A 16,730-nucleotide genomic window follows, 5' to 3' on the forward strand; every position below is an offset into this window, starting at 1 on the left:
CTTTTTGTGTACAGAAATGCAAATGATGTACAGCTTTGGACATATTGATAGGCACAGTCTACATTTATTGAATTGTCATGTCAGCCTAGTCAAGGCAGATTCTGCCTAGGTTTACTTGCAGAATCTTATGGTGAGAACGCCTAAGGGACAGAAGCCTACAATAGCTCACTAGCAGATAGAGCTGCAAAATGGAGAGTAGCTGCTGTGTCATGTTAAATTTAATGAGCAAAGGAACATGGTTTTGCACTTTAGTGAGAGCTATTTATTCATGGCTTAGCAGGGGTTAGCAGCTTTACAACATGTTCTACATTGGACGGTTTTCTTGGGCAGGATAGGGTGAAATGAAGATGAAGTGATCCAAAGAGAAGAGTGAAATGTGTTTTTAGATGAGCATTTAAATCGAGTTCTCTTTTGTTGTTGCTGCTGTGTCACCATTCTGTGGACTATCAGATTTTCACAGATAAATTCAGCCCGCACAGTTTTGAGTTCTCTTTAAATAGTTTAATGTCAAATTCAACAATTTTTCTGTGGTGGGCAATTGTTGACAATGAAATGCTAATAGACCTCAGAGGGAGAGTGTCCCTCATCTTGTGCAGGAGCCATCGATCCACTGTGGAGTCTAACAAGAGCCTCCAGCTACATATATTTACTTTTGACATACATGTTAGGGGAGAGAGAGGAGGTATGTTGTTTTTTTGGGAATGTTGAAGTAGGTTGGTTTGATTATAATCATTGGTTATAATTTATAATGTGAGTTCATATTAACGAATTAATGGGCTTTCTGAGCAAACAGATCTTTCTAAATTTGATATTCCATGGAGAAATGGGTGACTAGTGTTCCACTTAAGGGTCTTAAGGGACCAACAAGTCACTGTATCCAAAAGCCCAGTAACTAATCAGTGATGTTTTTCTTGTTCTGCACAGGTTTAATTGAGTTGATGGTGAACACCCTGTCCGAAGCTGCACTCGTCCACCTGAATGGAGAGGGTCATGCTGGGAGGAAGGTCAGCCATCTTGTGTTACAAGCCCTTTTGGAACTGCTTCACAACATCCTAAAACAAACATCTGTTGTTGTTCGCTCAGCACTGCAGGTATGAACACTCTAACACAGCTAATGAGACTCTTTCTTTAATAATGGCCACAAAGCTGCCTTTGAGCAAGGCACTGAACACATCACAACATGCTCAATTCATATTTTCACATTCTGTTGTTTCATGAATAAAATACCTAGTGATAAGACACCTACATGAACCTTAATCATACTGCTGATTAATCAGAGTTTCATGTGGATGTGATCTCTGCTCTGTATGTTGTCCTGTGTTTGCAGGATTTCAGGGAATTTAAGGGCAGGAATGCAATCTCATATTCATTATTGTGTTTTCATCAGTGTATAATCCCCTAAAAGTAAATGAGCTATGAGCCTTTCATATCCACAGAGGAAGCCCTTTTCCACAGAGTCCACCATGTTACACAGTGTTGTTTCTACAGGAGCCTAGAATGGACAAACCAAACTCTGGCCCTGTTGTGTATTTTTTTAAAATTTTCCATATGATTGTTGGCCATGTGTCAATTGTTTTGCTGTATCATGACTCATTTGGACCTTATAGGCTCATGTATTTTCCCACATTGATTCACTTCTATTTAGCAGTTTCATCTCTGTTAGCACAGAATCAGAAAATCTACTCCCTCAAAATGTTGCCCTTGTATCATGTCCCTGAAGGCGTGTTTTTGTGTGTGTGTGTGATTGTGTGTTTGTGGGTGTGTATTTTTATGATTGTGTGTGTTCATTGATGTGTGCAGTGGACGCTAGCAGTTTTAAGCAATTGCAATATTGAAGTTGTGGACTCAGGAGAAGGAGATGAGGTCCCGAGTCCCTGGAACACGCACACACAAACACACACACACACACACAAGCTCAAACTCACAGGCATACACAGAGGGGCCTGTCTGGCTATGTCCCTGCGGCCTCATTATCACCACTGGCTTTGTCCTCAGCTTGCCTCCCAACACACACACACACACACACACACACACACACACACACACATACACTCACATATAGACATTCACACCAGCCCCCATCTCCCCATAGTGTGCACCACAGCCCAACGCATACATATTAATGCCTGGATGAGGGGGGGTACTAAGGGGAGACAGGGTAAAAGACTGGGTGGAAGAGAGGAGGACAGAAGAAGAAGAGGGAAGGATGGAGAGAATGAAGGAGAGACAGAGCTGGGAAAGGGAGCAAGCAGAATGTGCAGCGGAAATCAATTCTGCAAGAAATGCAAAGCTCATTAAAAAGAAAACTTCTGCCCAAACCAAATTCATTTGGGTAATAAGGTCTGATAAGGAGAGAGGACGTGACTAGACCGCTCTCCCCAAACTATTACTCCGCTGGTCAAGAGAGAGAGTCAGAAATTATATATACTACAGAAGAAAAAGGCGAAGGAGAGAGAGCATAACAGAGCAGAAGTGACTTTGGGAAAGAGAGAGAGAAAATATGTGCCCGTATTAATCACATTATTCCACTGCTAATTGGCCTGAAGTTCCACTGTAGGCATGACTGAACTAAAATAAGCCAAAGTGAGGAACAGAGGTGCTAATGAGGGGGATGCCGAAAAAAGGAGGTGAGAAGACTAAAGTCTTAGTGAGATGCAAAAATAAAAATAAAATAGTTGAACCTGTGTTGTCCTGACCACATCCTGTGTCAAAGAAAAGAAAATGGCACGACATATGCAGAAAACCTATTTCCTCTCCTCTATCTATCAGTCTGTCAGAATGTGTCTTGGCAGGTCTCTGGATCCGTCATTATTGACTGTCAAATCTTTATAAATGATTTAACGTGTGTGTGTGTCTGTGTGTGTGTCTATGCCTGTGTGAATAGAGCCAGAGGCTATCTTGTCCAGCAGTAGAGATGGAGGCAGCAGAGAAGCTGCTCCTAGAAAACCGACCCCTGAGTCAACTCAGCATACACCTCATTCACATGGTGAGACCAACACTAACTGAGTGTGGGGGGGTTTAAATGTCTAAATATAAGCCAAATACAGTGAAACAAACTCTATGTATGCTTATTTATGCATGGGAGTGCATAAATAATGTTATTCATGTTATGATGTACCAGGTTTAAGTTTCTGAGAATGACTGACTTTAACCCATAAGTAATATTTTGTATCATTAAGTAGGTGAGTTTGACCTGCCTGTAGGACGCTAGAACATCTCACGCAACTTCCATCTAAAGGTAGAACAGTGATTTCACGAGAGAGTCATACCAAGCCTGTAAATGAGTTTTTTTTGTTGTTTTTTTTACACTGATTGAATCTATTTTGACCGGTAACTAGAGCTCCCTCTCAGAATATTCAAACCTATTTCCATGTGTGACTACACTGTAAATATCAAGCTTGTTTAAAATTTCTTACTTAATTAGCTGTCTTCCACTGAAGAGTGTATGGTAATGACGTTAATCAAGCGGCCCAGCAGTACACTGTTTTCAAAGACACAAGTAACATTCTTGAAATGCACTTTCACTCTCAGACAAGTCCATATTCATTCAACTACTTATGTTAAAGTAATTAAGTTATAGTTTATGTAGTTTTCTGCAGATGCACTGACTATGCTACATGTGATTTCAATGTAGGAATGTTATTTGAATAAAATCACTATGCTTCTTGCAAATTTGTCATCTGTTTAATGTAGATGATTATTTCCAGTTTACTGAAGTACATATACCACAGTTATTATAAAGTGCCAGCAGAAAACACACTGCAGTCTGAAAAACAGGAAGATAAGAGTGGGGACAGTTTGGACCATTCTGCTGAGGGAAATATGGAACTGTTTTGCAGTAGCCATTTATACAGCCACAACTTTTGCCTCTATACACACAACTGAGCGCTGAATAATCACTTAAAACAAATATTAAATGGATATGTGGTGCAAAATAACTCAAAATAAAAAAAGGTTATTTACTTGATGAATATCGGCCTTTGTCTCCTGCCTTCTGCAGCTTACTATACATTTAAAGATTAAACATGATTTCAAAATGAAAACAGGGATGTAGAGGAATAAGAGGAGGTCAGGAGTCGAAGAAGAGACGAGAGGAAGATTTATAAGATTCACAGGCAAGAAAGATTGAGAGAATTCATGCAAAAGAGAGAAGGTGCTATGAGGCGTCCTGGGAAATTGAAGACTTAAAGGAAGGAGGGATGAGTGGGAGGAGGAGAAGAGGAGGTCTCGAAGGACACAATAGAGGTTTTTACTTATCCTTGACACACTGAGAGTTGGGTGGGCGTCTGTGTGTGTGTTTGTGTGTAAGAGGGTTGAAGGGACAGCTGACACACCCCCGGCCTCTAGGCAGCCCCCTTTGCCCCATGGGAGATCAGTGGGATAGAGAGAGCAGGAGCGTCAATATGATCCTTGAATCTAATACCATTAAGACTGCAAAAATAGCTTGTGCCAAAAGAATACAGTTCTGAAAAGGAATAAGCTAATCATTGTAATGGTCACATATTATGATTTACTCAGTGCATTAAATTAGTAACTTTGGCAAAGCTCAGTTACCAGGCGCAATCTTGCTCTGGGTTTACAATGAACATTGATTGTGAAAGCTTCTGTGGCACATTCAGCCTCCAAGTGAATTGATCTATCCAAATACAGCAAATGACTTCACACTATTCTTTGTGTTATGATTACAAAGATACAAAACATCTGTTTTTAATAAAAAGCTGTTCTTATTAATATTGATAAGAATTATTCTTGAATTTGAACTTTAAAGGTTAAAGATTTAAAAAGGTCATGTATTATTTTACACCAGGATTGAGAACAAAATATGAGTTTCAAAGAAACTGCTCCGTAGTCGGGTGATACGGCAGCAGACACCTCTGTATCTTTTGTCAGATGGCAGAAGATGGACAGACTTTGGCTGGGGTTGGTGTTGTGGTCTTTTAGTATCCTTTGTGCAAACTTCTCACTTCAGCAATATTACTAATGCTCAGTAAATGTATACCAAGGATTTTCTGGGTGTCTTTTTAATCACCCATTGTAGACATACTAACCTGTGTGTACTTTACCACCTGGAAGGAGAAGGAGAATTCAGTCAGTCCTTAATTTATGCTAGGGATGCTTGATAATATATATGTACATAAAGACTTTAAGATTAAATATCAGCCTCAGCCCAGAATGAACATTTGCACTGATATGACAGGCAAGAGGCTTTAATTATATGCATGCTACGCAAATTGTTAACTAAGTAGTTTTTGTTATTTTGCTCAGTGAATGTGCACATTTGGAAAAGTAGAGTTTGTCTGACTTGATGTTCTCTGCAGTTTCTGGAAAAAATGCGCATTTACTGTAACGGGTTGGAAAATATCAGCATATCAGATAAAAATCCAATAATGTGCATCCTTAATTTCAGCCCATGACCCATTGTACCCATAGTGTTGTAAACAGAATCATGGTGCATGGATTTATTCGACTGTTCCATTTATTCGCTAATTTTCTCTCCTTGTAGCTGTCAGCTGAAAACCAGGAGGTTTGGGAGGAGTCTATTCAATGTTTGTCTCTTCTGGTTCAGCTGTATGGAGGAGAGGGTTACGACTGTCTGTCACCTTCCTGTTTGCAAAGCTTTTCCCATGTGCTGCGCACACACATACACACAGAGACCCCCCGAATCCAACGCACAACACTTAGGATCATCAAACGACTGGTGAGTACAGTACATAGACAACTTTGCTTGTCTGACATTTCATCAGATATCCACTTTTGGTCTCTGTCTGTCCCTTTTCAGGTGCCTTTATGGGTCATAGCTCAGCACTGAAGCACTCCGAATACCTCTGTATTATTCAAGAATCTTGTGTTTGCTTGTATTTTGGGGGTTGAAATATTAACAGCCGCCACTGCAGAGTGAAAATATTGGAATAATGGAAACAGACTCAGTGCAGACACACACACACACTCAGATAGACAGCCCTGCTGTGCTGCTGCTCTGAAAATAGAGTGTAGTTTCACCACAACTAGACTGACAGAGGGAGCAAACCAGAGCGGGAGAAAAAGTGTTGGTTTGTATCTGCCTGTCACTCTCTGTTCGAGTGTCTGTCCAATTTTGTCTGATAGTCAAAATGATTTGTAGTACAGGCCAAAGACGGCTGACTCGAAAGAGAGCACACTGCAGTAAAGTAGGTGGAGATTTAGTGAAGCTTCTTCTCTCCAGTTGTACTAAGTAATATTTGCTCATTGTGGTGACATGGAGTAACCTGAAACAGCTGCATCTATCATTCACCAGTATTAGGTAGGTGTTAACAAGGTGGCAGTTTCTTGCCTCAGCTGAAAAACTCAACAATAAATCAACAGTGCGATAATTCACTAATTCTGATAGAAATTAAAATGATTTGTGCTGTCCTTTCTATTGGAAATTTAACTACTTGTCCAATATAAAAGTTAACTGAACTGCTGCCACAGTTCCACAGACAAAACCAGTTGTGAAACAGTCAAATATTCAGTATACATTCTGCAGCCTAGCTTTCCCTGGAAATGAATTTATATTGGATGATTCTGCGATACAAGATTTACGCCTAGTGCCCACACAGTGCTAAATCAGAAAACTGTGTGCTGTTTATGTAGTATTGGGGAAAGTTGAAGTAGAGCATTTCACTGACACGATCAATTGCACCATCATCATTGCATCCTCTCTCAGGCAGTGAAACAATGATGGGAGCATGTTGACTAGATAAACGTAACCATACAAAAGTTTTTGTGGTAAAATACCTGGAGGAAGTCATTTAAAAAATTGAGTCACTGATTTTAATCCAGGTCTTTGCAGTATTGTCCAGTATTAATTTGGACAGGTCTGGAAAAAAGGGGCAGGGTTGTTCAGGGCAGTCAAGTGAAAATACATCTTAAAAAGTCAACAGTACCAGTTTAAAAAATTGGCTGATTTTTCTGTAGACCTCTATGAATTATGTAAAATGCATTCCTAATGTTTTGGCTAGGCTGCAGGGTCATGAAATAGTTTCTGTACGTGGGACAGAAGGTCAGCTGTCACCCCAAGATCATATGATCTGACTGAATGCTGTGCCTGAGAGCTACTTTACATTTGTAGTTGTTGTGTGTGTGTGTGTGAGAGAGAGAGAGAGAGAGAGAGAGAGCGCATATGTGTATTTTTGATTTCTCCTCTCACTAATTAGTTCCAGCCACCTGAACCACCCACACACAAACTCTGTCTCACACACCCACTCACAGACTTCCTTTTTCCCTTTTTCTGTCTGTTGTAGCAAATTTGTCCTCTTGTGAAAATTCCTTCTTTACCCCCTGTGCTAAGAGCTACAGTAACATGGAGGTGCATATTATCTGTCCTGCACACCACCCTGAGCAACACAGACAAAACTGTGTGTGTTTCAGCCATTTCCTCATACCTCGTGGATGAGTCACTAAGCAGCTCAGTGCTAAAAGCAGAACTAATTTATTTGCTCAACAGAATACCCATGTACCAGTCTGAACATTTAGTTATTTACATCAATGCACGTGATAATTAATTTAGAAGATTTACATGTTGAAGTTCCATCGAGAACTGCTGTAATACTATAGTCTAGTAGCTCAAGGAAAAAAAAAAACAGTTTTAAAAGTAAAAGAAAACAAAAATCACCATCTTATAACCATTTGCTACGTTGAGTTTTTTTCTTGAATTTCATTATCGGTGGGCCAATCACTTGGCAGAGAACAGTGTGCACCTTTGAAAGAATGCAACAGACATTTATTATCCACAACACACACTTCTTCGCAGAAACACAATGACTCACACATTCTCTCTCCAACACACACCTACACACCCAGACGAGTGCCTGCCCTTCAACAAAGGCTTTTTAATTATCTTTCATTGATTTCAGGGCTCTGTTAATCTCAATCAAAGATCCTGCTAATAGCTTGGAAACTGAAAGGAGGAGAGAGGGAGAATGAATCAAGTCCGAATTAGTGAAATTTTCAACTTCTCTTTTTTTTTCAACACACACAACTTAGAAAGACCCAAATAGGGAATGCTAATTAAAAGCAAAGGGATTCGGAAGAAGTTGTCCGAGAAATAAGCATTTAGTTTTTCTTCTACAGCAGTTTGATTTGTCTGTGTTCAACCTTTTTCAGACTCTGTTGCCTCTGGCAACATAAAATGCACTGTGCTCAGTGATTTCGTCCCTTTCTCACACACAAAAACCCATAATACTGTGATGTTAACATGGCCAGCAGAAATAATGATCATTAATATGTATTATTTTTATGTAAATTGTGCACAAAGATCTGTGATGTAAGGCAGAATGTTTAGATATTTTTTGTCAACGCTGTCCTGAGTTTCTCCTTATACTGCATGTTAATCTCACTGTTGTGTCTAGCAGCTTCTTCCTCTCACATCTCCAGAGGCTGAAATATCTCAGCGTGAGTCTCCAAAATGTCAAAGCATATTACTTCCAATTATTGTGACCTTTCTACATGTTTGAGTCGCCAACAAGGATATTTATTTATCCTTCATCCCCTCATCAATCTCTTACCTGCAGTGCTCAATGAGACTGTGGTGAGCTGGCTAAGTGTGTTTGAAGTGTGACCATATCGGTCAGACACGAATGAAAACACATGAATTAAACACATTCAGTGTCAACAAGTCTACTATGTCATGTGACCAAGAATCGGTGCTAGAGGGTGTTTATGACAAGACATCTGCACAAAAGTTTAAACACAAATACATATATGTGATGTCTAATTCATGCATGATCTGTGTTACCTCTGCTCTACTGTCAGGTACATTTTCACTTGTTTGAAGTCGATGTCTGTTCTGACAGCAGCACATGTCAGACTCTGTATGTCTATTTGTGTCTCATTTGACTATTAAGATTTATGAAGTCAGGGTGTTGGTCAGGAAGAGATGAGGAGAGAGGAGGATGAAGGGGGTGGAGAGGGTGAGGATATGGCAGAGAGCAGGGTTGGAGAAGAGATGATAAGTAGGTGTGTGTGTGTGTGTGTGTTGGGTGGTTGGTTGGTTGGCAAGCACACATCAATGTCCCTTCACCCTGATGGAGAAGGCGAAGTGTGAGCAAGTGAGGGGAGCGTCTTTGTCTCTTCCTAACCCCGTTGCCTAGCAACAACCATGCTGTGTCGCCGCAGAGACAGAGGTGATGATGTCACCGGAGATCAGAGACAACACGTTCACCAAACACACAGACACAAATCCACTCAGTCACACATGAATGCACACATGCACACACACACACACACACACACACACACACACATAATGTACACTGTCACACACACACACACCCTAAAGACACACTGAAAAAACACACTGAAAAAAAAGTTTTTATTGTTTATTTCCACATCAAACTATCACTGTGATTATAAATCGGGTCTTAACTCAGAACTTAACTTGGTTATCAGTTTGAAGCCCCCTTTTGAAGTGGTAACCCTCCATAACACACTCACACACAGCGGTCTGAGAACCAGGTGTTCCTGGATGCGTGCGGGGAGACGTGTTGGGACAGGAATAAAAACAGAGGGATGACAAAGAGAAGAAACAAATTGATGCAGTGAGGAAATTCAGTGAAGGGAGGGAGAGGGATACTTAAATCCAGAGAGGTGAACAAGTTCAGCATGTGAAAATTCAAACTCAAAATGTGAGTGTGTGTGTGTGTGTGTGTGTGCACTCAAGGCACTTTCTGGCAAATGAGTTCTTTGATCAACTTACCTTGAAATGGCATTGACAAATGAGTGTGATGTCACTCAGCAGTTGGTCATGGTTAACTTGCAATGTGATTCTGTGATGATAACTCACATCAGTGGTTCTGATAATGTAGTGGTGCATGGGATGATTTAGAGTGGCACTGTGAAAAGATAACAAAGAACATGAAAATTGTATTTTTAATGTACAAAAAAAATCATCATTGGTTTCTTATCTTTGATCAAACAATAGTTATATGTGCTTGTCTTCATCCTCTGATTCATTAGTCCAGTAGCTTGAAAAAGAGAGGGGGTAAAAATATAAAACCAAATGGAGGTCATTATTCAGTGGTTTTACAATATTACACTGCCACACTACAAGTGGCAGCAGTGTTATCATACACTGCTCGGTATGTATTACCTGTGTTAGACCTACATCATCACAACCTGTGTCAAGTGATGACCCCTGCCTCTGAACTTAAGACTAATATGACCATACCTTTGTCCTGTATCACTCACTTTGTTCCTCTTCTCTCATTCTTTCTCCAGGTGCAAACTACAGAGCGATCTGATTGGTTACAATGTCCTGAAGGAGACGGGTTAAGGAGTCTACTGGAAGATATAACTACATCCAATAGGTGCACATTTCTGCTGTTTAAAAGTTTGTCTGTTATGTAAATATCAGCTTTTTAGGAAATATTCCTACTATTGTTCCATATGTATATAACATGTTGCATAGATGTCAGATTGACAAAATAATAACAATCTTCCTAATAACTGTCACTAAGATATATGGCTGTTCATATAAGGCTCTCATTTCTCTCAGTGTATGTCAGTGTCAAACCTATACCTCAAAGGATAGCAGTAACAAATCTTTTCTGGGTTTTGTTGTGTCTCCTTCAGCTCTTTCCTTCATCTTATTATTTTTATGCATGTTTGAACATGTCTTTACATTACACATGTCAAACTGATCTTTTTCTAGTTGTTAATTGAAAGGATTCGCGCTTCTGAAAGGACAAGTGTCAGATTAATGCCTCACAAAGGGCTCAGAGATAAAACGTATACATATATTAAAAACTAAATCTTTTTGGGGGGTCTCTAGAGATTTAGTATCAATGGCAGGAAATGTGACCTGCTTCACCCTCACGCACTTTACAAAGTAAAGTAAAGCTTCTTATTTCTAGGATTTATGAGTTTTGGAGTCAGTGAGGTTTGTGTGGAGATGTTAAGATGATTAAAAAAATCTCTGAATCAAGATCATCTCAACCTCAGTCACTAGAAAACAGGAACAGGAAACACTGTTCCAACTGTGATTCTCCGTTAAATGACGTATGTAAGTTATGCACAGCAAAGCCAGAAACACAGTTGAAACATACTCAGCCAAAAACAAAACACTTCTATTGTTGTGCCCATTTTTCATCAGTTGAAGTAAAAGATTTTCTGCGCACACAGAAAAATGTTTTGAACACAAATGTTGTTTAAATTCATGTTAGTGAAAACTTCTTCTTTGCCAAAATAATTGAACCAACTGACAGTTGTGGCATATCAAGATGCTGATTATACAGCATGATCAACACAGTTATTCTTTGGACTGGTCCCAACAAAAAGCAACTCTTTATCACCAGCACAATGTCGGGGATGATGAAGTTTGCAGTTGGTATACTGACACCATAGCATTTTCCTGTAAATGTTCATTTCACTACAATAAGCCATTTCTAGTGTTGTATTAATGATCCTTTGGACACTGACTGTATATTGGTTTTTGTGATTTTTTTTTCTTTTTAAATAATGCTTTAGTAAGGAAGCAATTGCAATAAGTGAATTATGTCTTTATATACAACCCCAATTCCATAAATGTTGGCATGCTGTGTGAGACATAAATTGAAACATAGTGCAGTCATATGCAGATAAACTGAGGACAGTTTTAAGTATTCTCTGGCCCAAATTGTGTTTCACCTCACCATATCCTTGTTGAGCCTTTTATAGATGCCACTTTCACCCAATCAGGATACTATCACCTGACCTGTGAACCTGCTTACCTGTGGCATGCTCCAAACGTGTTCATTTTCTAAAACCTTCTCAGTCTTAGCATTATGAATTTCTGTTTTACTTAAATAACATCAAAACTTTTGGAAAAGCAGAATCAATCTTAAAGCTGAAAGGGATTATACTCCCTAATTTTTTTAAGAAACTGTCTTGTCCACTCAACATCTCAGACACTCATCCAGTAAAACATTGAATCAGGCAAAATAATCATGTGTGGTCTGATATACTTAAAAGTGTGCTGGAAACAGCAGACTAATTGTTTTGACTACCCACTTAGCAAAGAAAAATCACTGTGGAATGCAGTGTGTGTGTGTGTGTGTGTGTGTGTGTGTGTGTGTGTGTGTGTGTGTGTGTGTGTGTGTGTGTTCATGTGTGCACCTGTATCTTTGCATCTGGCTGCCTTTTATGAGTATGCGGGCCGAATGTGTGTTCCCTCTTTGAGCCAAGGGTTTTGTCGCTGTGGCACCCTTGCTTCCTTTGATCTCTTGATGTATGAGACCAGCGACCTGTCACACACAAACACAGATACACACTCACTCACACACACACACAGAAAATGAATACACTCAAATAGGCGCTTTCACCCTCTTCTATATACAAACCCTCTGTCTCTCAATCACACACACACACACACCCTGTCAGATCGATAATAAAGGTGTATTGTTGTCTATAGCGGCTCTCCTACTCTGCCCTCCCACTCCCCCTCTTTTCTCCTCGGTCATTCCTTTTCTATAACCATTTCTCCTCTTCTCTCCCCCTCCATTTTCTTTCCTTTTACCTCAGTTTCTTTCCTTTTCACCTCTTTCTCTCTCCCACTTCTCCTCTCCTCTCCTCTCTCCTCATCTCCTCTCTCTCCTCTCCCTCTCTGGCAGATGAAAGCACAGATCAGCTCGAGCCTTTGAAGTGGCTGAGACTGGCACACTCCCACTGGTTTAGCGGTAGGAGGAGGGGTGCAGAGGTTTTAGGAGAAAGGGCAGGAGATGAAAGGAGTTATGAGGAGAGAGAAGAGAAGAGGAAGGGATCGGAGGAGGGGGGGTTTAATTGAGAGGATGAGAGGAGTTGGAGCAGAGAGAGGAGACGGAAGAAGAGTGGGGAGGAGAGGGGAGGTCTGGGCTGAGATCCTAACCCAAATGATGTCATTCAGCCTGTACCATGGCAACCTGAGGAATGCCTTTTCAAACCCTCTAGCCTGACCGAGTGTGGAAGACGGGGGGGAGGGGAGGAGCGTCACTCACAGTCCTCCATCCTGAAGAAAAGCCTTGAGGCCCAAAACCTGATCCTTAGTTTATTGCAGCAATAAGTCAAACATGAAACCATCAGCAGCAGACTCCAATACTACCTGCTGAGGAAGCTCCCCTGCAGTCATTCTTCTCTCAGAAATTTTACCAAAATGCCAACATTTATACCTAAAAACTTCACTGTGAAGTAGTAGGTCACTGCTTAACAACAGCACAACACTCTGCTGGTCCCTGGATCATTAAACATATATTTGTCCCTTTTGTTAAGTGCAGTCATTCCCAACCAGGGTTACTGGTACCCCCAAAAAAAAAACAATTCTAGGATCACTGCATCTGGTGTGAAGAAATCCAATTAAAAGGACACATCTGGAACATTATGAGGGATACTTAAGCTCTGCTCTGGGGGTTGGGTGTGAAACACTAGTTAAGTCCCCTCTGCTATAGGTAGTGCTGGGGAAGCTACTTTGCAAGCTACCAGTTACCTCACACTGGCAGAAGTGGAACTACAGCACAGTTGCCTGAGGGATGAATCTAGTTTGGTTAAACATACTGAAGAAATTAGTTCAGACTACTTTGTACGAAAAAAAAAAAAAAACAATGTGCATGGGATACTAAATTATACTGAACTAAAACTTCATAAAATACACTATAAAAAGCTCCCTACCAGCAAAAATGCTGATTGAGTTTATTGTTCACAAGTCATGTGTAAACCTAAAAAAAACAAACAACCCCACTATAAATGAAAAAGTGTGAACGACAGAACAATATTGGTGTAAGCCGAGTGTGAGGCGAATGGTGATTCTGTAATAGCCATTCACTGTAATCTAAAACCAATTATTTCATTTTCCGCTCTATACTGTGCAGCTGCTGAGAGTCAATTTGGCACTGTGAAAGTTGGTGTAAAACTTTTATGCATCCAATTTATGCTATCCAAATTCACAAACTTTCAAGGATTTCATGGGCCTCAGGGAGCTGTGTTAATTAGGTTAATTATGTAGGTTTTAATCAAGTAAGGGGATGGGCTTCTGCCGGCCTGGCTGTCAGGCTGCCCTCAAAGACACCTGGGAGGGAGAGAGGAGGGGAGGAGGGTGAGGGAGGGAGATAAGAGAGGGATAGAGAGGAGAGGTAGATTACACACAGCTGGAGGGTCCATGCACATTGGACGTGTTCACCAAGCCACAGTATTATACTGTAAATGTATGTTTGCACTTGATCTCAGTTACATCTATCAAGTATTAACTATAATAGCTGTTCCATGGCAACAGCAGAAATCTGAATCGGAGCATTTTAGAGAACTGAGATGAATATGAGCCAACGCAACGAGGCCACTGACCAAAGAAACAACAGTACAGAAATAGACTCTCAGCAGTCTCAGCAGCCATTTTCAACAGCGAGCTTCCCCTTACAACAAACAGCTGGCAGTCTTCACCCCTCAGCAACCCTCACCAGGACTTCATGACAATAGCTACATCCTTGCGTTTACTTTTAACCTAATTTGTTGATAAAGTGGATTGACTCTGCATCCTTGGGTCAATAATAGAACTGAGACAGCACAACAGTTACACATGATGAGGAGCCCTCGAAGTATGGAGAGACTCTGGTTCGGCAAACAAGCAGCCAAATTGGAGTCACCAGTGCAGTTTACATGCATGCAGGTCACTGAGACCTTTGAGCTGTGGGTTTTTGTTCAGGTTGTGTCTGCATTATGTAGGTCAGACAGCGTGTCACGCACAGTCTCCAACAAATAACGATGATGAAACTAAAACCAGACAGCTGCACATCTGCCAGTTCAGGAGTGCACAGAATATGTCAAAGGCCTGATGTTGGGGATGATCTAGATTTCAGATTGCACTGCCACTGTGCAGAATAGTTATAGTAATAGGCCAGAGAGATGGCTTTAGTGCTCACTTGATGATCACTGTTTTTCAGTCTGGCCAACACTGAACCATTTCACGGTGTACAGGTGGGTAGTTTGGCAAGGATTACTGACATTAATTCCGTATTGAGTATTTAGAAAAAGGTGAGAAAATGTGGAGCCCCATCAGAGCTTTAGGAAGACTGAGATGAGCTATAAAAATGAATTTAAACAATTGTAAACAATGCCTGAATCTTTTTATCAATTGCATGGCATTGTTACCTTCATTAAACAGGACAGTATAGAGGCAGACAGGGAACAAGGTAAGATAAATTGTCAGGGCATGTGACGTAGATTCTCACTTGGCATGGAAGCATGGACAGTGTGGTGTGTGTGGTGGCCAATCATTTGCACATTTAGGGCCAGTGTTTCCAGTCTCTAGCTAAAAACATTGGTTGATATGGTGAATAACATTTCTTTTCTCTCTCCCAGGTGTCATGTCGATGTGGTTCCACTGGCTGCTGAAATCCTCCAGGAGATCTCTGGATCCTAAAAGCATTTCATCTTCAAACCTGAAGAAAACCAGAACCATTTCAGAACTTTAAAGACAATTACGATTGGTAGTCTGTGTTGTCAGGTAACATCTTTTCTGATTTATCATTTTAGAAGACTGTTCTTAAAAAAGGTTTTCAGTTTTGAAATAAAATGTGCATTTAAGAATATAAAGAAACTGGGCTGAATGTATGTATGTTGGGACTGTTTTAATTTATAGTTTCGTAGCGCCAAAAGCTTTGAGACATGAGTGAATCTGGTGTCAGAGCTCATATTTATTGTAGCTCTCCACATGATTCGTTCAAATGTGCAAATTGGATCAATGACATTAATAAATACCGCTCTGCCACTAAAATAATTTGACAGCTCAATCCAAGCATCCATCCAGTGTCCAGAATGCAGCAGATTACTGCATGGCAGTTCATTTAGACTGTCAGAGGCATCACAGCATTTGCCTTTGGGTTTGCATAGACACCTCCAGTCAGCACTAATGCAGGGACATTAACTCATTGGTCCACTCATCTGCCATCATATGTGTCATGCATGTCTGTAATGTGACAGAATCACACATTTGGACTTTGCCTGATAGTGATTTCAGCTCTGAGTCACATGCTGCTCAGCCACTGTCATGTTTTCACTTCACTGCCACCATGCAATGGAATGGCTCTCTTTATCAGTAATTATGATGCCATTTAACTGGATAACATGCTGCAGCAGTAACCAGTGTCATGAGTTTAGGTTAAGACTGAGGTTATTCCCTACTACTACTACTACTCTATTTTCTTGTCTGCATCAAAGCAGGTGTGCCAAGTATGTTGTTGAGAGACTGGATGAGGTCAGGGATAGTTGAAGGTGAGGCAAGTCATGGGTCTTATTGCAAAGGCTGTGTTTAGTCCTGGGAAATGCCCTCTAACCACCCCAGCTGTCCTCCACATGACATCATCATGTCCTCTGGAGAAACACAAAATGGTGGCCAACCAACACACATTTACCACTTGCAGGCTTTTGGTTCTTCACTCCAGGTTCTCATTTTGTATGCAAATCTTACTAATCTCACTAAAGCTGCAGCAAACACAGCTGTTGCTAATCAGTTGTGTAATAACATCCACCAAGTTATAATAACTGTAATTCTCTGGGGGAGGAGAAGTGAACTGAACGGGCACCCCACCAAGCTGCATGACCTCTGCAAGTGGATGTGGACACTTGTTTTCACAGTTGGTGGATCGTCAGTTTTTGTCACCTCACTACTACACTGTCATTTGAGGTGCAAAACTGAGGGTCACACCACTGTTGTCATCTGAAATCCTTGTGGTCTGGAATGTGCTCAGCACATACCCACTGGTCTCCTTACT

The 16,730-nt window shown here is 40.7% G+C and overlaps 1 protein-coding gene across 3 annotated transcripts in view; it reads left to right on the plus strand.

Moving 5' to 3' along the window:
• ulk4 (unc-51 like kinase 4) overlaps window positions 1-15,570 on the plus strand; it is a 73,815-nt gene extending 58,245 nt beyond the window's left edge. For 2 of the 3 annotated variants that reach the window (XM_037074083.1, XM_037074086.1), the window contains 5 exons: window positions 925-1,091; window positions 2,885-2,986; window positions 5,504-5,698; window positions 10,237-10,325; window positions 15,319-15,570. In XM_037074083.1, coding sequence (XP_036929978.1) covers window positions 925-1,091; window positions 2,885-2,986; window positions 5,504-5,698; window positions 10,237-10,325; window positions 15,319-15,379 — 614 coding nt within the window. In that variant the 3' untranslated portion in view covers window positions 15,380-15,570. Of the gene's footprint in view, window positions 1-924; window positions 1,092-2,884; window positions 2,987-3,182; window positions 3,239-5,503; window positions 5,699-10,236; window positions 10,326-15,318 lie in introns of those variants that run through there. The other variant, XM_037074084.1, reaches the window with a different exon arrangement.
• The last annotated feature ends 1,160 nt before the right edge of the window (window positions 15,571-16,730 follow it).

This window comes from Acanthopagrus latus, chromosome 17 (assembly GCF_904848185.1).
Source record: "Acanthopagrus latus isolate v.2019 chromosome 17, fAcaLat1.1, whole genome shotgun sequence".
NCBI classification, from domain to species: Eukaryota; Metazoa; Chordata; class Actinopteri; order Spariformes; family Sparidae; genus Acanthopagrus; species Acanthopagrus latus.